We start from the raw sequence: 20,796 nt of genomic DNA on the forward strand, positions 1-20,796 counted from the left end.
CCATAATAAAATGTGAACCCTTATCATGGTATAATTTGCACATGTTTGGCCAGTCAAAAAGTTAAGCAATCATTATTCCATTAATTATGGTCTACACAGTTGTATAAAATATGAATTAAAAAACATATATTTTTAATATAGTAAATTTATTATTATTATTATTATTAAAATTGTAGAAATGTAAACAAAATAATGAATAAATTGTTAATATGATGATTTTTAAAGGTATAAAAAAAAATGAATACCTCCAAACTATATATGCTTTACAATTGAAGACAGTGCTAAAGGATCAGCATAGAATTCAAAAATATCTGGGACGATATATACTATTTACATATGTAGGAGTTGAGATATTTTTTTTTCAAAAGTATAATATAAGTAAATAATGAGCAATGATTAAAAACGAAAAAAAGGAGCAATGATTTAACGCATTTCTATAAGATAACGAAAATGATTTATCTGTGACGTCCCAACCAAAGAAGCTTTGACATAGATGCGATTATCCACTTTTAAAAATATCTCCTTAGATATTACGGAGTAATAATTTTAAAATAGTATTACCAAATCATTTATTAGTCTACTTGGAAACTTCAATTCTGTAGCTTCAATGTGAATTGTTTCTTTATCCTTATTTAGCTTTGATTTTCTTCTCTCTCTTTTTTTTTTTGGGATAAGGTTCAAATTGGCCACTGAACGAAAGGTAAAAGTGTAATTAGGACACTGAACGAAAAAAAGTGCAATTACTCCCCTCAACACTCCAAATTTATGTAATATTACCTAATAGCAGGTTAACACTCCATCTAACAGATTGCATGTTGACGTGGACGATGACTTTGCATTTTTTTTTATTTTCTTTATTTCCTTTCCTTCTATTTGTCTTGACTTGGCATTTCTTTATTTCCTTTATTTTCTTTTCCTTCTATTTGTCTTATTCTTTATAGAACAACTAACCATATAATTAAGATAAGTGTAGTACGTATGAGTTGCAATATTCCACAGCATTTTTGAAATCTTCTCTGATCTCCAAATTAAATTACGAATTGGATAAATTTTGTGGAAGAGTATTTAATTTTATACAGTTTATATTCAGTGAAAAAGATGGACCAAAAACAGTATATATTCAATTTATATAAGAACTAAGATGTTAATAAATAGAATGAAAATAGATCCTTGACAGTGCAATACTTTGGAGCTAAATTAGACTAAAAGGTGGACCAAACATTATTTTGGAGCTAAAACCTCTAGTGCACTTCCTTTCATTACAATCTGCAAAAAATCTACTGTAGTACCTAGTTCTTTTGTATGAACATATACACCTTAAGGAATTGAAATTGCGAACTGATGAACCTTTTTTTCTTTGAAAATTCGAACTGATGAAGCTATGAACCGATAAAGCTACAAATTGATAAACTATTAGGGATTTAAGGTGTGGTTTGGAAATTTCATAGTTGATTTGGAAATTTATAATTGAAGCTTAGTTGTTTAATGGAGGATTGAGTGTTATACGGTGATGGAACATTCAGTGTTTAATGGAAATTTCTAATAGAAGTTTAGTTGATTTGGAAATTTCATAATATACCTTATTAGTTTGCCTTGTACACGTACGGTGAAAAATAAAGGAAAAGAAAAAAAAAAAAGAAAAAAAAAAAGAAAGAAGAAAAGCCAAGTCATCGTTCACGTCAGCATGCAACCTGCTGGATGGAGTGTTAACCTGCTATCAGGTAAAATTATATACATTTGGGGTGTTTAGGGGAGTAATTGAACTTTTTTTTCGTTCAGTGGCCTAATTGCACTTTTAAGTTTCGTTCAATGGCCAATTTGAGCCTTATTCCTTTTTTTTTTTTTAACTTATAGAATAATTAGACAAGAAATTTAAAAATATAATTACGTTTAACATTGAAAAAGCACAAAGACCCAATACTCATCTTTAAAAACTTTAACCGAACTTGGAATCGACGTAGCATGTCATACATATAGGTATAGTTGATCTAAAAAACTTAGAAACTAATAAACTATTTTTTTTTTTTTGGGTCAGGCCACGAGGTGTTCTAAGCAAACTCTAATTGTATGAGACACTTTTAAGCGGCAAATTATACCGTGCACCACGTACCTAAACGACGTCATTTTGAGTATTGTAAATTAATCGTCCGTTTTTTTAGAAATCATGTTTCCCGTTTCGGCCGGTCTCTGTATTTATGTTAATATTCTGTGTATTCCAAACAATCATTCTGTGTATTCTAGGCAACCGTTCTGTGTATTCTAGGCAACCGTTATGTATATTCATGTTAGTAACACATGTTGTGATGTGTTTGTGCATTCGAATGTTTAGGAGAATGAGTTCTGTGTATTTTGTGTCAATATTCTGTGTATTTATGTTATTAACACAGGTTGTGATGTGTTTGTGCATTCGAATGTTTGGAGGATGGGTTCTGTGTATTTTGTGTCAATATTCTGTGTATTCTGGGCAAACATTCTGTGTATTCTAGGCAAACGTTCTGTATATTCTATATAATGATTATGTGTATTATAGATAATGAATTCTCTGGAATCATTCGCGTCCGCGTCCACTAACATCTGTGTATTTTGTGTCAATATTCTGTGTATTCTAGGCAAACATTTTGTGTATTCTAGGCAAACGTTCTGTGTATTCTAGATAATAATTATGTGTATTATAGATAATGAATTCCCTAGAGTCATTCGCGTCCGTGTCCACTAACACCGAAACGGCGTCGTTTTACGTACATAGTGCACATTGCTATGGGCACCGTGGTGCAGGGTATAACGATTGCTTTTAAGCTCGTACCATACTCAAACTAATTCATGTTCGCACTGGGCCGGTCTAATTAAAGGTTTCCATTTAGACATCTCTTAAGGGACAAGAGTATACACTCACTTATGCTAACCAAACTGGTTAATTAAACTAATAAACTAGTTGTTGATTATCAAATATGGTATTGTGACCACTTGATCTGCTAAGTCACTTTACATATTCATACCAATTGCGTGGTAATACTAATTTAGATCATTAGCCATTTTACTTTTTTAGACCTTACGTTATATATCCTTCATATTCATGCAACCTATCTTCATATCTGATTCAAATTAGATCATCATAACCCTATTAAAAATAGTATTTCTCAAATTTTAAAAAACAAGTGTAACTAATATAATGCAATCTCAATTAGGAGAAACTAAAAATATCTTCAAATATAAATATTATACTCCGTACAATGTAATTTTAAACGAGATTTTTACATTATTTCTTTATAGAGAAAATTACACTTTTCGTCATTAAATTATATGGTAATTATAGAATTCGTCTCTAAATATTGATCATACCCAATTTTCGCCCCTAAATTATCATTGATGTTGCACGTTTCGTCTTTTTACTAATAAAACTTTAAGAATGAAATTTACAATTTTAGTATAACTCATGAACAAAAAGTGCAACGCCAATGATAATATAGAAAAGAAAAGTGAGCATGGTTTATACTTAGCAACAAATTCTACAATTACCCTATAATTTAGAGACAACAACACAATTTTTTCTTTTTTGAGTATTACTGACTCTATTACAATGCAGTATCTGTTCATAACTACTTTTTCAATCTACTGATGCACAAAGAATTAATATGGTTTTTACCGAGACTTGAATTCACACATTTCATATGAAAGTGTAACCGGATGACACTAGACCATACAAAAATAAATGGGATTTTAGTCATTTTACTTTGTGCTGGCATCAGGCATCAGCCCAAAAAGGTAAAAGCGGCATGTTCCGGTCAACGGGTTTTCAGTTACTAAGAAAAAGCCGGGAATCCGGAAACGATTTTGGTTCCTGGTTGGAGCTAAAATATCTGGCTGACATTGGTTAGAGATATTATCACCGCCGCTGACCTGGCAGGTTTCCATTTTTGTGACACGTGTAAAAGCGTCGCCTTGTGGGGCCTGTACTGACCCACTCCCTACACCCTCTCTAAAACCGGAAAACCAAGCACCTACGCGATCCATCCCGTAACCATCTTCTCGTTTTTTCTCCGTATTTTTTCTCTCTCTCAAAATATCTGCATTCCCTGAGAAAGCCGATGGAAGAGAGCCACCGGACGGCGCCACCGCCGGGGTGTGGAATTCCGGCATCGTCGCCCAGTTGTACCGATGAGTTTACTGGTTCGACCGCTGATGCGTCCTTCTTAACTGCCGAGAATTTTAGAGATGCTTTACATCACACTGCGAATGCAAAACTGGTGATTATATTTTTGAACTTATTTGCTTTGATTTCGTGACTTTTTCTCATCGTTTATCTGTGTATCTACGGAGTATGTGCTTAGATATTCGCAAAGTTATCCTTATCTTTTTTATCCTTCCTGATTTTTAGTGCTTCCGATGTACTTATTAAGCTTACATAGTTTCTGCATACAAGTACTTTAAGATGCTTTGTGATTTGCGACGATTTTTAGTTTAATCCGTGTGTTTTCTGCTGTACGTGCACTTCGACGGTGGGAGAGAAGATGGAAGAGAACAGGAGGGGGATTTTTGTATTGTTTTAGAAAGATTAGAAGAAGAAATTCGAAGAGTATGAGTCATAGCATATAGATGTGCTTGGTTGATCTCTACTTTTAAATCTGTTTGTTTAGAATTCATGCCTGATCTATATTTATCTGTGATTGAGAGAAAGAATAGACACTATTGGATAGTTAAAAACATAAATCAACTCTGAAAATTTGTAAGTTGTGTAATTCACTTTGATGCAGGCTTGAGCGAAAATGTTCTTGTTGTATGCAAAGTCTCTGCTCTTTTCCTACCTTTCTGAATAGGTGTCAGTATTTCTGGGTTGGGCGAAGTGTCAAATGTTATGATTTATCCAATGGTTACTAAGTTTGTTTCTCTATGGTTGAATGAGCACAAGATCTGCTGTTACATATCCTCATTATTAAATATATTGGCAGTTAATTATTTACTTTATCTGTCTTGTGTCATTCCACTCTCATGCCATTGATAGACAAATGATGGATTGATCAACCTGTTTTGAGGATTGAAACGCATCATCATGGTGTGGCTTTAGAAGGGAAGGAAGAACATGGCATGTTTTCTAAGCCTCATTATCAACATAATGACACTTTTATCTTTCCTTCATCTTCGGTCTCTACATAAATGAGTTTTTACTGATTTAGTGATTCATTGGCTCATTAGGTAAACTGGAAGAATTGGTGATACTGATAATATTCTGACTATAGTTTTTTCTTTAACTAAGCTTAAAAAAGAATGATATTTTACTAATCATCATGCAACTGACAAAATTGATCTAAAATGCATTCTAGCAAAGTTATTGTGTACTGAACTACCTTCTGCTCACATTTCCTTGTGGCTTTCTGATTTATGATCATTGCATTTCCACTTTAGGGTGATTGTACAAGATGGACAAATGAGAAGCACAACTTATATCTTGATATTCTGGAAGCATCCTTTGTTAAACAGTTGTACCAGTCAACTTTGCTTTCCAGGTGCTCAGAGCAGAACAAGAATAATAGAAATGTGGTCAAGGAGCTGCCAGCCAAAATGGATAGAGTTTTCGAACAGGTGGAGTACCTAATTTGTTGTAGTGTCGATCATGTCTCCAAATACTAGAGAAGTCAATACCCTGTATTATTTTAGTGCATTTCTATGTTGATTGTGTTGTCTTCCCCTTTCTCACCCCTGAGCACAAGAAGAAAAAACTAAAAATAAATTTGATTCAATCTAGGTTGAGATTTTTCCTTTTTCCAGTTTCCTGCTTTACAAGCTTCTTGTAACAAGAACAACATTGAAAGGGATCAGCCTGCATTGTATACTGCTACACCCAGTTCTCATGCTCAACAACTGTACGAGGCAGATCTCCATAAATGTCATAAGCTTCATAGTGAGAAGAAATGCTTGCAAGAAAAGCGGAAATTTCCATGTGGACTTGCAAAGAGATCTGAGCTTCATACAGACTTGCAGAACTCAGTTTGCAGTATGACAGGCAAGCTCAACTCAACCCCATATATGCACCTTGTAATTTTTTGCTTCTACATCTATTGGGTTTACTAACTTGATTTGTGCTTGCAAAAAAAAAACTTGATTTATTAGTTCTAAAATTTTATTTTTGTCACATCACTCATGTGCAAGATCATTAAATGCACTTTGCTTTTTCCAATTTCTATAAACTGGCTCAAGCAATTACCGAGTAGCTCTGAAACATGTTGAAATTTAAGGCATGCTATTTCCATGAAGACATGGGTGGAGGGGTTGTATGGAAATCGAATATTTGTTATTTTTCATGTTAAAATGTGCATTAGTAAACAGCACACTTCCCATTTTCTTAATTTAACATGAATTACCAAAAATTTGCCCTCAATAGAGTGAATGACACCACAGGATCTCCATGTTATCAACTACATATCATGCGAAATAGGCATGCTGTGGTTTACTGACATCTTCTAATAACTGAACTTTATGCATGTCTTGCCATGTCTATTTGACCTGAGATTTTAGACTTACACATTTACCAGCAGCATATAATTTCTTTTGCGTTTTCCCTCTTTTTATCCATGATGGTAAGGTTATGAATATTAGTGCATAACTTGACCTCAGAAGATTGTTGCCACTGCATACCCTTCAGTATTGATTAGTAATATCAGCATCTGTTGCTAAGGGTTTTACAAGTAGTTTCATTCTTAAATTATCTTGCTTTAGATTGAATCATTTTATTTTTCCTCACACACTCCAATGCTGGGTTACACAGAAGGTTCAGGTCAAAACTTTGTAGATGGTTGTGAAGAGAACACAGACAGGAAAAGGAGAAAGGCAGCCACAGGAGACATATCTAGCCATGAGGTCCACGACCAAGTAAAGATGCATATGTTCCCATAGTTTTCTTTAATGACTGTGTTGCTGATCGAATTCCTAATTTCTAAGACTTAACACACTCTTCTAGATTGTGCCTTGCGGAAAGTTTGATAGTCCAACAATTGCCAGCTCTACTTAAAAAAGAGATGAACAAGCAAGTCAGGATTGCTTATTTGAGAGGTATGAGCACTTCGCCTACCCCAAAACTGACATGAAATCTTTCTGAAAGGCAGTTGAAGTGAAGTGCAGTAAGGAGATCCATTGCTTCTAAAACAAAAGCATTTAATTTCATTTTATTTTTAAAATTTTTGCCTGCATAAAAAAATTGTAGCAATATTGAAAAGTTAAGATAGGAGCAAGGTGTCTAGCGTTGCAGATTGTTTTTGACTATATAATATAGAGCAGGGGAAATCTACGACGAGCATTTGAATATTAATATCTTTATGGATTTGAACTTTGTACATGAGATATATAGTTGGTAGTATCCATAATATCTTTATGTTTTTTAATTTCTTTATTATCTTTCAATTCTAAATTTTTGGTTTCTGGGTTCTGTTTCTTGTTCATCTTTTTGTTGACAGTAAATCTATTATTCTTAACTCTTTGCTCAGCATTCAACTTTAACACGAAAAATGGGAATAATATTGTTTTCTTTGTATGACATTGAGTTCTATTAGAAGAAATAATCTTTAGCATTTGATAGTATTTATGACGCTACTTTACCTTCTATGAAAAGAAAGACTTGGTGAAAAAATAAAGTATTTATATCCAATTATATTTTTATTATATTTTGTGACAATTATATCTAATTATATTATCAACACACAATTAAAATGACCCAACTCTAAATTTGTTGAGTTGGAATATTTGGCAATCAAGCATCAACATCATTATTCATTACATTTAGCTTTATTACTTTAAATATATACAAATTGGGATACAAAATATCTTTCTCCCTCAGTTCCCAAACTATATTTCTGTACATGAATGATGGATACCTGATGCAATGTAATCTTTCGAGTGTATACTGTATCCTCTATGAGCGAAAGTACAATCCCACCACCATACCTAATTAGCGAATCTCAGTTCGGTGGCATTTGACATTATTTATGAAACTACTTTTAAAAAAAAAATAATTTAAGCCATTTGTTAAATTCATAGATTCACTTCCTGTCCTCAATCCTTTGCTTTCCATTTTTGGTCTCCCACATCTTGCAAGATTGAAGTTGAAGCTAATGTAATATTCAATATTGTGAATTTTTTTTTAATAACATCCACTAGTATATATATATTGCAAAAATATTAGAATTTCCTCTCACTACTTTCGTGAGCTCTCCCTCTCACTCTTTTCGTGAGTTTTTCCTTTGTTTCCTATCTTTTGCATTTCTCGAATTATCTTTGCTGCTTCTTGCCTCGTCGTCCCTATGGAAGCAGCAAATGCATTTGCCAACCTCTCTCTTGCCGAACTAGGTGAGGAGGAGACTGTACAACAGTTAGATGGAATCTCCCTACGTCAGCCAGAGCCAGAAATCGTATACCTTGCAGTTGGCAGACTTGTCACAGCAAAACCGATTAGATTCCACTTCTTCAAGGATACAATGGCATCAATATGGCAACCTGTAATGGGGATGAATGTGATGGAGCTAAAGCCCAGGCTCTACCTTTTTCGGTTCTTTCACAAGAAGGAATTAGATCGTATTATTGACGATGGCCCATGGATGTATGAACAAAGTTTACTGCTGCTGAAGAAACTAGAGCCACATGAAGATCCTGAAGCAGTTACTTTGAGCCATGCTGATTTTTGGATTCAAATCCACGGCCTTCCGGTGGGATGCCGTTCGGAGGCAGTACTGCAAGCAATAGGACAGTTTGTAGGCGGACTGATAAAAATGGATGAAAAAAATTTCGACGGTTCGCTACGAGCTTTCTACAGAATTCGGGTGGCCCTAAACGTCTCAAAACCGTTGAAGAAAGGAATGCGGTTGAAGAAGGATGATGGGGAATGGTTCACTATTCTCTTCCAGTATGAGCGTCTACCTACATTCTGCTTCCTATGCGGAATGATAGGGCATGGCGAGAAGCAATGTGCGAAGTGGCTGGAGGAAGGAGAACAGCAAAAAGAAAAACCATTCAGTCCATCATTACGAGCAGGAACCCGGCGAAACATCCCTACGTCCGGTGAACAGTGGATCGCTCCGGATACCTATGCCGACAGGAAATTATGGAGGGCCTCGGGAAAAGAAACGGCAATGGACAATAGTGCGGAAAAAGTGGTGGTGGGGGACTCGAGGAGAGATACCATACTTAATCCCAGCAACTATGTTTCCCACAATACAATAAACAATACTTTTTTCAAGGAAAGTGGGAAACAGAATATAGGCACCCATATTTCAGGGGATGTAGAGATGGGCACGCCAGATACCACTAGCGCCTTGGAAGCCAGTACTGCAGGCGGTAAGGGGGGAAACAACAACGGTGGTAATCCACCACCTGGTTCAAACCAACCTACCCAACCTTTTTCATGCAACAATATTGAAAATAAAGAAGCACAAAAGAACAAAGGCAAAGAAAAAGTGCAGACCACATTGACGACTACTATAGTAACCCAGATGGTTGAAAATGCCAATGATGGTATACTGGATGTGGTTGATCAGAAACGGCAAAGGGTGGGCGAATATGGAAGTGGCAGTGGCATGGATACTATGGCTATGGACGTGGAAACCTTGGGGTCAAAAAACGGGGATGCGGCGGGACTTGCTATGCAAGCCCGCCCAGAATTATGAGTATTTTCTGCTGGAATTGCCGGGGGCTTGGCAACCCGAAGGCAATTCGTGTGTTGGCGGACAATGTCCGTGTGAAGAGGCCAAGGATTGTATTTTTAATGGAAACGTTTGTTGATAAAACTAAAATGGAGGCTATTCGTGTGCAGCTCGGCTTCCACAATTTATTTGTTGTTGAAGCTCAGGGCCATAGAGGAGGGTTAGCTTTGATGTGGGCGGACAGTATTGAAATAGAAGTAACAGGATACTCCAATAATCACGTTGATACCCATGTGAAACTTGATACAAACAGCCCACAATGGAGATTTACGGGGTATTATGGATTCCCGGAGCGCCATAGAAGAAAGGAAGCTTGGAATATGTTAAGGAATCTAGCTGGTTTGAGCACATTACCATGGGTCATCATGGGCGATTTTAATGATTTACTACATCACTCAGAAAAGAGAGGAAGAGTTCCACACCCACCATGGTTGATTAATGGTTTCAAGAATGCAGTAGACGATTGCGGACTCCAGGACTTACCATTTACTGGCCATCAGTTTACTTGGGAACGGTCACGGGGCACTAGATATATGGTCGAAGAAAAACTAGACAGAATCCTTATCACCGACTCATGGCTCAACTTATTTGAGGGAGCTAAGGCATGCTCAATTATAACTCCCTATAGTGATCATTTACCTCTTTTGTTGGTCCCCGTGGTAGTCACTGAACAATTCAAAAGGAGGAGGTTCTGCTTCGATAATGTATGGCTGAGAGAAGACAAATGTAGAGAAATAATTGCTAATAGCTGGGACAATACAATGGGATTGGATGTCCTTGATAGAATTGAAGTATGTAGTCATGAGTTATGGAAATGGGGCAGAAACTACAACAAAGAATTTCAGAGACGCATTGAGGTATGCAATCGACAATTAGAGGGCCTCCGGGCTAGGCGTGACAGGGAAGGGCTTAACCAGTATTCTCAGACTGAAAAGGAATTAATGTTCTTACTGGAGCAGCAACATACTTACTGGAGACAAAGGGCCAAAGAACATTGGTTTAAGGGGGGAGATAACAATACAAAATATTTCCATAACTCTGTGAAAAGTAGGAAACGGAGGAATAAGGTGGAGAGATTACAGTCTGAGAACGGAAATTGGGTGGACGATCCTGATGAGATGGGAAAGGTGATGACAGATTATTTTGATAATTTGTTTACATCCGAACAAGGAGATATGGAGGAGGTTATTGAGTGCATTAACACAAAAGTTAAACCTGAGGATAATATCAGACTTCTTCGTCCAGTTAGTATGGAAGAGGTCCGTGTGGCTGTCTTCCAAATGCACCCGGATAAATCACCTGGTCCAGATGGGCTTAACCCGGGGTTCTTTCAACATTTTTGGGATATAGTCGGAGGAGATGTAACGGTGTTCTGTAGACGGTTCATGGAAACTGCCAAGCTCCCGGTTAAGGCTAATAATTCATTTATTGTCTTGGTCCCGAAGAAAGCTAAACCGGAAGCCATGAAGGACCTTCGACCTATTGCGCTGTGCAACGTCCTGTACAAAATTGCGGCAAAAGTGTGCGCAAATCGTATGAAACCGATGCTTGAGGGCCTTATATCTAACGCTCAGAGTGCATTTGTGCCAGGGAGATTAATAACTGATAATATTATGCTAGCCTATGAGGCTCACCATTTCTTGAAACGAAAGACACAAGGAAAAGAGGGTATTGCAGCTTTAAAAGTGGACATGAGCAAAGCATACGACAGAGTGGAGTGGAGTTTCCTAGCAGCAGTGTTAGCGAAATTGGGCTTCAGTAAGCGGTGGTGTGACATTCTACTTGAAACAGTGAGGTCCGTGCAATATCACATCCTGCATGAAAATCGTCAAATAGGGCCAATTGTACCAGGGAGAGGGCTTCGCCAAGGGGATCCCCTATCCCCGTATTTATTTCTATTTGTGACTGAAGGTCTAAGTGCGCTCATTGATAGACAAATAAATATTGGCATGTTGCATGGTGTGCGTGTAGCGCGGGGAGCTCCACAGATATCACACCTCCTATTTGCAGACGACAGCTTTTTGTTCCTGAAAGCTAATCTGAATGAAAGCATGCGCATGAGGTGGGTGTTAGACACTTATTCTGCGGCCTCTGGACAGAAAATTAACTATGAGAAATCTCTTATCTGCTTCAGCTCTAATGTGGTGCAACAGTCAAAAGACGAGGTGGTCGGCTCGCTGGGAGTTTGCGAAGGAGATACATCTGGAAAATACCTGGGCCTCCCTTCTTTAGTGGGTCGAAAGAAGAAGGCAATTCTAGCTTTTATAAAAGATAAAATCCTATCTAGAATTCGTACTTGGAATGCAAAATTCCTATCCCGTGCAGGAAGAGAGATTCTGTTAAAAAATGTGATTCAAGCGATGCCATCATATGCAATGATGGTATTCTTGTTACCAGTCGGCCTGTGCAAGGAAATAGAGGCTATTATGAATGAATATTGGTGGACCGGAACAACAGGCAATGGAAAGGGCATTAAATGGAAAACTTGGGGTGCTCTGTGTACTCCAAAAACACAAGGAGGAATGGGATTCAGATGCCTTAGAGAGATGAACCTAGCTTTACTCGCGAAACAAGCCTGGAGACTCCTTACGATGCCAGAATCATTAGTAACTCGTGTGTACAAAGCCCGCTACTTCCCAAAAACTTCCTACTTTGAAGCACAAACTGGTAGTAATCCTTCATTTATATGGAGGGGCATGATTGAGGTACAAAATGTGTTGAAGAAGGGCTGTCGGAAGCGAGTGGGAGAGGGCCGAAACACCATTATTGGAACCGACCCTTGGTTAAAGAACGACCATGAACCTTATGTTAGCACTGAGCTGCATGAATCTATTTTCGCTGCCCCGGTTTCCTCTTTGATGAATATGCAGGGTACAGGATGGGATGTGGACTGTGTGAGAGATATTTTTGATGTAAACGATGCTGCTAATATACTCAGCATCCCTATCAGTTCTCGCAAGCCACCAGATGCATGGGTATGGCATTGGAGTCAGAAAGGAGATTATACTGTGAAATCATGCTACAGATTGTTGGCGGCTGAAGCTGACGATTTGCGCCCATGGACGAAAATATGGAAACTGCAAGTGCCACCCAGAGTGAAGATATTTTGCTGGCAAATGGCATGTTCTTTTCTCCCCACACGAGATGCTCTGAATATAAAGCAAATACCATGCTTCTTAATGTGCCATATGTGTGAACGGGTTGTGGAATCTGCTTACCACTTGTTTGTAGAATGTCATATTGTAAAGCAAATATGGAATAAACTATTGGGAGGACTGCCAGGTATGTCACAAAACCATGACAGGGTAGCACACTGGTTGTTTGATTGCATAGGATGTTTAAGTGAGGAGAAGCTATGCAAATTGATCATGATATGCCATGGGCTTTGGAGCAGCAGGAATGAACGTGTTTGGAAGGGCACCCTTTTTGTTATGGAGACTGTAATTCATAAAGCTCTTTCCCTATGGGCTAACTGGAAGAATGCAAACATTGTGGAAAATAAACCAGGGCCCTTAGATGATAATATGCAGTGGAGAAAACCTGAACCTGGACGCATGAAGATTAATACAGATGCTGCTTTTAACTACGCAAACAACACCATGGGGTTGGGTATGGTCCTACGAGATGAAGAGGGGCGGTTCCTTGCTGCAAAAGGCATGAACATGCAAGGCACCTTCACGGTGAATGAGGCGGAGGCAGTGGGTATAAGAGAAGCTTTAAACTGGTTGAAGGAGATGGGTGTGGAAGAAGTTGATATTGAGACAGATTCCCAGACTGTCTACCATGCCATTCATGAGGACCTTTTTCATTCTGCTTTAGGTCTTTTAGTTGGTGATATTAAAGAGTCTGCTTCGTTGTTTAATGATGTAGCTTTCCTTTTTGTTAAGCGATCTGCGAACTGTGCTGCCCACTCTGTTGCTAGGGAAGCCGCTTCTATGTCAGATTGCAGGGAGTGGGTTGATATCCCTCCCCCTTTTCTTGTTAAGTTTCTGTCTGATGATTTAATGCATTAAGTTTTTTCTCTCAAAAAAAAAAAATATATATTGCAAAAATAGTAGGAAAAACACATCTTTAAATCAAGAATATGTAATGAGATTTTTTTTTGAGAAATACTTAACTTCTCATCAGCAATAGAGTTAGTAGTAATGAACATACAGGTTGAGAAAGTAGTTATGAACAGATATTGCATTGTAATAAAGTTAGTAGTATTCAAAAAAAAAAAAAAAAAACTTCTCATCAGCAATAAATGTATGGAAGTATCATAACACTTTGATATTTTCATTCTAGTTTTATCACAAAGAATTTTTAGGCCGAGCATATTGCTTTAAAGTAAAAAGGTTATTTTTAAAATAGTAAATAACATTATTATTTTTTTGCTAGAACATCTCTCTTTAGTATATTTCTTGGTTCCAACTATACCCTCTATTTAGAGGTGAACAAATGAATTAGAGTACTAAATCATTGCATTAATATGAAATTTAAAATTAGATTATAACCCTCAAAACTGGTGTTTTAATTTGGAATCAAAACTTGAGGTTATAAAATTAGTTCTTAGTTAAATTAAAATTATTCAATATTATCCTTAACTCATCATAATTAATTTACTTATTTCCATAATAATACACTACTAACATAGTAGTGGAGAAAGATGCACTAGTAGAGATGTAGGTACAAGCAAAGAGAGGTACTAGCATAGAAGTGAATCATCTCTCTTTGAGCATCCTTACATCTCTCTTTGAGCATCCATACAGCATCCTTAGTAGTAGGATTTTTTTGGAGCTTTTGAGAAGTTTTTGTAAGTGTGATTAGGAAAGGGGAAATGAGAGGGGAGTAAAAAATAAATAAAACGAATATAATTTATATATAAAAAAAATAACTGATCTGTCAGGCGCGCCTGCTTTGCGCGAAACGCGCACATCACTTATTCTTCTTCGATTTCCGCACTGCACAAATATTGTTCCAATAACCCCAATTTACAGAAGCAACTCTCCTCCCTCTCTCTCTCTCCTACCCCGTCTTTCCTCCATGTAGGCAAATACTATTCCAAAAACCCAAAATAAATCTTTGATGTAGAATTAGTTGTGTTTTTAAGGAGTTTTTGTAGGTATGACTAGAAAAGAAAATATGAAGATGGATGAAAAAAAAAAAAGAAAAGAAAAAACAAATCTGTTAGCAAAAAAAATAATGGGATTTACGCGCTTAGAGGGCGCACTGTTTGCTTCAACGCTCAAGGATGCAAACGTTCCTCACATTTCTCTCTCCTCCTGTGCCCACAAAAAAACAATCTTCTTGCAAAATAAATTTCTCATCTCTCCTCTCTCCTCCAAATCATCATCTCTCACCTCCCTATCATCTAAAAAAAAATGACAAATTTTTTGATGTAGATGTTCTTAGTAGTTGATTTTTTTATTTTTTTTGTGATTTTTTATGCGCCAAGTAGGAGAGAGATGAAAGACAGAGAAAAAAGAAAAAGAGGGGGAAAAAATAAACTGTGAAATTTGACGCAAAAAGAATAACTTAAAAGCTTTAACGCACCACCGGGCGCGTGCAGAGCATGCACCCGTGTGGGTGTTTTCTATTCGCGAAATGCTCACAGCAGCAGTTGCTCTCCCTTTTTTCCTCCCTCCTTGGGGCTCACAAAAAAACCATCAACTTGGAGGAGGAAAAAATGCATTCACTCTCTTTCTTGTCTTTCGTCCACATCACTTTGCACTATTCTAAAAACCATAAAAAATTCATTGATATGGATGCTCTTACCTCTCTGTCCACCTCTATTACATTTCTTCCCGCCTCTCTCTTCAGGATGAGAAAGTAATTCAAATTTTGGCTACATTTCAAAGCCTTTTAAAGCTCTATTTTTCTAATTTCATGATTACACTTTGAGAATCAATTTATCATTAACTCATTATCTATTATGAGTGTATGAATATATGAATTTATTTCCTCATGTTAGAAAACACGAATTCACTTTGACTCTACCTAGATTTATAGTGTACCTCCCTCAAAATGTTATCTCAAAATGTCATTTTAATACTAATTTTCAACAGAGATAAGATAAAGAAATACTCCGTATAACTAAAAGAATGTAGTCCTACAAATTTTCAAACAACAAAGTGCACCTTGTAATGTGTAAAAGGTGTAAATCAAAAACTCAAAAAGTAAACTACATAAACTATAAAAGTTCTAAAGTTAAACTATAAAAGTTCTAAAGTGTAATTTTTGGGTTTGTTAATTGCACTTTTTAATGACTGTTATGCACAAATATAGAGTTTTGAAGTACATTTTTAAATATCGTATCATTATTATTATGCATATTTAGAGTTTTTTGTTGTGCACATTTACTATTATATGGTGCATTTTGTAATTTTGTATTGTGCACTTCTAGAGTTTACATATTCTTATTCAAGCGAGCGTGAGTTTCTCACCTGATCGATTGTGCATACCACGCAAACATGTGTGTAGGGTGAGAGGAACTAACCTAGGCTGATACCAGATGAACGTAGGTTGTTGATAGATTAACTGAATTACATGAATTATGCAGTACCTATATGAGAGCCAGCATAAGACTCTCCTAAGCTATAGGTACTGGCTATTGACTATAACTAACCACTACTGACTAAACCATATAATATAAAAACTATAATAAGTTACATGGTTAATACTTCGGGCTTGACCCTCCTCTTGATCTAAAAAAAAAATATATGTATGTAATTATGCAAAATAATATCAATAATAAGTATAATTAGGTTATTTAATTTGTATAAGAATGTATATAAATGATAAGGCTAGCTAAAAGTATGATAGTTTTGTTTTGTTTTTATGAAAAATTCAATATTTAGGAGGGGTTTGGGACCTTGTATACTTTTTAAAGTAAACAAATAGAATATATATATCACTCATGTTTAATAACTTGTAAATTATACCTGAAAGGTAAATCATACTAAAAAGATTGTGACAAACTTAATGAAAAAAGTGTTAGAAAGAATCAAACATGTAACCTTTAAATACACGAATTACGCTTTAGTGGCTTCACCGACCCACTCACTCAACCATATATCCTTTCGGGGTGATACTTAGATGTTTTGTAATCACAGTAGATTGCATAAACATGCTTTGTAATTTGTGTAGGTGTAATTGGTGAAATAAGTAAATTGGATTGTGGAAAATGTACCATGATGCTGGTCGATTTCATTGTGGAAATGCAGGTAGCGACCAAAACCACTCCCGCCACACAATGCAATCTGGATCGGTGAGATCAACTACTGGCACAATTATAAAGTGTCTGTACGAGGCGATCCGATCCAGTTACGGCGACATGGCATCAATCGACAATCGATAGTCGGACTTCGACCTTTGGTGGTCCTTGAAAGACAACCTTAACCAAATTCAATTGCAATTTTTCTTCCCTCGAACATGCTTATAGCTTATTCACGTTATATGCACAACCTTATGTATGTTGATCTTACATTCAGTACACAATGGAAGATAGCCACCACTAGTACAAACGCGGCGGCAATTGTGGATTTGTGGGCCAAAAATCTTGTATAAATTCCCAAAAAACACCCTGCTAAACGGGGCCTTCACGTGGCACGAACTTTGGACGCGCAGCGATTTCAAAAATAACGGTAAAAGGGGCACTCCAGTAAATTCGACTTAACGATCTCCCTTCGACCCTTCACCGCGACCCTACTACGAGTCTACGACCCTTTGCGCCCGCCAAAAGGCCACAGCCAAATACCACACCACACGCCCATCCCTACAAAATGCTCTATCTTCCTCTCACCTCCACCACTCACCACCACCACCGTCACAACCACCGCCTCACCATTTTCTCACTCATTCCTCCAAATGGCATCCCTCTCCGTTAAGTTCTTAGCACTTTCGTTGCAGATTCATCACGCCAATAAGCTGCCCGCCAAGACTACTAGCAGACTCCACGCCACGCCGCCGCAGACGGTGGCGGCCTCACCGCCGCCCGAGATTGACGCCGCAAGGCTCGAGCCCAGAGTGGAGGAAAGAGATGGGTACTTCGTGCTTAAGGAGAAGTTCAGGCAAGGCATAAATCCTCAAGAGAAAGTCAAGATTGAGAAGGAGCCTATGACATTGTTCATGGAAAACGGCATTGAAGAGCTTGCTAACACCCCTTTTGAAGAGATTGAGCAGTCCAAACTTACTAAGGATGATATTGATGTTAGACTCAAATGGCTTGGCCTTTTCCATAGGAGAAAGCATCATTGTAAGTTTTATGATCATATCAATTTCTTTAACTCCCTTATGTTGTAATGTTCCTGGATGTCATTATTCTAGGGTATGCATTAGGTAAACCTTATTTTAGTGATCCAATCAGATTGTCTATAGCTGACAATTCAAATTAAGAAAGGTAGTAGGCCTAATGCATACCTGATTTTAGTGACCCAATCAGATTGTCTATAACTGACAGCTCAAATTAAGAAAGACAGTAGGCTACTCCCGGTTACCAAGCTAACAATATGACTAATGTGACTTGATAGTGTCTAAATTATCTATAGTTGACCACTCAAAGTTAATAGGTCGCTCAAATTTGAAAACTTATGGTTACTAGGTCAACAATCAGACCAGATGGACTTGTTTTTAATGTATCTAAATGTGTAATCAGATGGTAGATTTATGATGAGATTGAAGCTACCAAACGGGATAACAACGAGTGCACAAACAAGGTATCTAGCAAGTGTAATCAGGAAATATGGGAAAGATGGATGCGCTGACATTACTACAAGGCAGAATTGGCAGATCAGAGGTGTCGTGCTTCCTGATGTGCCGGAAATCCTCAGGGGACTCGAACAAGTAGGCTTGACAAGTCTGCAAAGCGGCATGGACAACGTTAGAAATGCGGTCGGGAACCCTGTCGCCGGAATTGATCCGGAAGAAATCGTCGACACCAGGCCGTACAACAATCTGCTATCCCAATTAATCACCGCAAATTCGCGAGGCAATCCCGCTTTCTCTAACCTGTAAGTAAGCTTAGGCTTAAATTGCTGAAATTTAAGATTTTCTGTGAGTGTGATGATTGATTGTGTGTGTGCAGGCCAAGGAAATGGAATGTGTGTGTAGTAGGGTCTCATGATTTGTACGAGCATCCTCATATCAATGATCTTGCGTACATGCCCGCCATGAAAGATGGGCGTTTTGGGTTTAATTTGCTTGTGGGCGGATTCTTCAGTGCGAAGCGCTGCGCCGAGGCCATCCCTCTCGACGCTTGGGTTCCTGCAGATGATATATTTCCAGTATGCAAAGCCATTCTGGAAGCTTTCCGGGATCTGGGCGCCAGAGGGAACAGACAGAAGGCAAGAATGATGTGGTTAATTGATGAACTTGTAAGTAGTGAACACAACTGTCACATTTTTCTCACAATTTTGATGTTGAGTATATCTCATATGTACCAAATAGAGCAGAGTGGAGTGGGTTCATGCTTACCATACACGAGTAGCTATAGCTGAAGGCCCAACTTTAATTTCTTATAGACAGCTAATTTTTAAAAGTCTCTGCTCAATAATTCCTCCTCTCAACGCCTGTCACTTTTAACTACATAGTTTTTGCTCATGAATTCGAAATGCATATTGAATAGGAATGAACCCCTTACAAACTAATGGCGGTTACATGATTGGTAATATATTATTCATGGGTAGGGTGATCCTCTCCTTAGGTTCAGAATTCATCATCACTTGACTGTGACTCAAATAGTTTTCTTGTAGCTAATGCTCAACTTTATTTTTTTTTTTATAGATTGCTATCACATTTTCAAGAGACAAAGTTTTGTATTTGACCTTCTACTGACCTCCGCCCAACAATCCCTAGCTACAAATTGATAAACTTGACACTTTGTTAGCATCCGCCCAACAAATATACACTTTTAGACATGCTTATAAATATGCTAATTAATAATAGAATAGTTTCACCTAGTGACGTAAACACATTGTCGAACATATCTTCTTTACTTTCTGCCATTGATATTGATTCGTATTGCCTAAATCTCAACACTTGAAATTGCAGGGAATAGAAGGATTCAGGGCAGAGGTAGTGAAGAGAATGCCTGAGCAAGAACTGGAAAGGGCAGCACCAGAAGACCTGATTCAGAAAGATTGGGAGAGGAGAGACTACTTCGGCGTTCATCCACAGAAACAGCAAGGCTACAGCTTCATCGGCCTTCACATTCCGGTGGGTCGTCTTCAAGCCGACGACATGGACGACCTCGCTCGTTTAGCAGACCAGTACGGTTCCGGAGAGCTGCGCCTCACCGTCGAGCAAAACATCATAATCCCCGACATCCAAACCTCAAACATAGCCTCCCTGCTAAAAGAGCCACTCCTGACCAAATTCTCCCCGGAGCCGCCGATCCTGATGAAAGGCCTAGTGGCCTGCACGGGCAGCCAGTTCTGCGGGCAGGCCATAATCGAGACAAAGGCGCGCGCCCTGAAGATAACGGAGGAGGTCCAGCGACACGTGTCGGTGAGCCGGCCGGTGAGGATGCATTGGACAGGGTGCCCCAACACGTGCGGCCAAGTTCAGGTTGCCGACATCGGATTCATGGGATGTTTGGCGAGAAACACGGAGGGGAAGGCGGTTGAAGGTGCGGATGTTTTCTTGGGCGGGAAAATCGGGAGTGATTCGCATTTGGGGGAGGTTTACAAGAAGGGTGTTCCCTGTGATGATTTGGTGCCATTGATCGTTGAACTTCTGGTTGAGCGCTTCGGAGGTGTTCGACGGCAGAGGGAAGAAGACGAAGATTAAACCAAATTCTAGGCTTCTTCTTAGTATTAGTAGTACCTATAATTGTATTCCATCCAAACATGTCGGTTTATTATTATTATTATTATTTTAATTTTAATACAGAAGAGTAAGAGGCCCAAAATAAACAAAATAGGCAAAACAAACAAATAGCAACTCACTTAAAACAGTATGAGATCATACTAGACGAGAAGGATCAGTGATCCACATAAGACCCTCGTATGTAAGATCGAGGACCCTATATGAATATGTCGGTTCAATGCAATGCAATCATAAATCATAATACATTTTGATTTGATATTATCACCAAATCACCAATCTTAATGTGCTATATCAGTATATTGGGAAA

At 37.9% G+C, this 20,796-nt stretch overlaps 3 protein-coding genes across 3 annotated transcripts; all 3 read left to right on the forward strand.

The window, feature by feature from the left end:
* Window positions 1-4,024: 4,024 nt before the first annotated feature.
* LOC116020455 (cold-regulated protein 28-like) lies at window positions 4,025-7,417 on the forward strand. Its single transcript, XM_031260931.1, has 5 exons — window positions 4,025-4,244; window positions 5,401-5,577; window positions 5,764-5,998; window positions 6,761-6,864; window positions 6,953-7,417. Exons 1-5 carry the CDS (start codon window positions 4,086-4,088, stop codon window positions 7,001-7,003), a joined length of 726 nt encoding a protein of 241 aa, XP_031116791.1. The 5' UTR covers window positions 4,025-4,085; the 3' UTR covers window positions 7,004-7,417.
* An 871-nt stretch (window positions 7,418-8,288) lies between these two features.
* LOC116011820 lies at window positions 8,289-9,647 on the forward strand. Its single transcript, XM_031251239.1, has one exon. It carries the CDS (start codon window positions 8,289-8,291, stop codon window positions 9,645-9,647), a length of 1,359 nt encoding a protein of 452 aa, XP_031107099.1.
* Window positions 9,648-17,426: 7,779 nt separating this feature from the next.
* Window positions 17,427-20,554, forward strand: LOC115997356 (ferredoxin--nitrite reductase, chloroplastic-like). Its single transcript, XM_031236902.1, has 4 exons — window positions 17,427-17,919; window positions 18,319-18,673; window positions 18,748-19,036; window positions 19,713-20,554. The coding sequence occupies exons 1-4, from the start codon at window positions 17,532-17,534 to the stop codon at window positions 20,448-20,450; spliced, it is 1,770 nt and encodes a 589-aa protein (XP_031092762.1). The 5' UTR covers window positions 17,427-17,531; the 3' UTR covers window positions 20,451-20,554.
* The last annotated feature ends 242 nt before the right edge of the window (window positions 20,555-20,796 follow it).

Source organism: Ipomoea triloba, chromosome 1 (genome assembly GCF_003576645.1).
Source record: "Ipomoea triloba cultivar NCNSP0323 chromosome 1, ASM357664v1".
Taxonomy (NCBI): domain Eukaryota; kingdom Viridiplantae; phylum Streptophyta; class Magnoliopsida; order Solanales; family Convolvulaceae; genus Ipomoea; species Ipomoea triloba.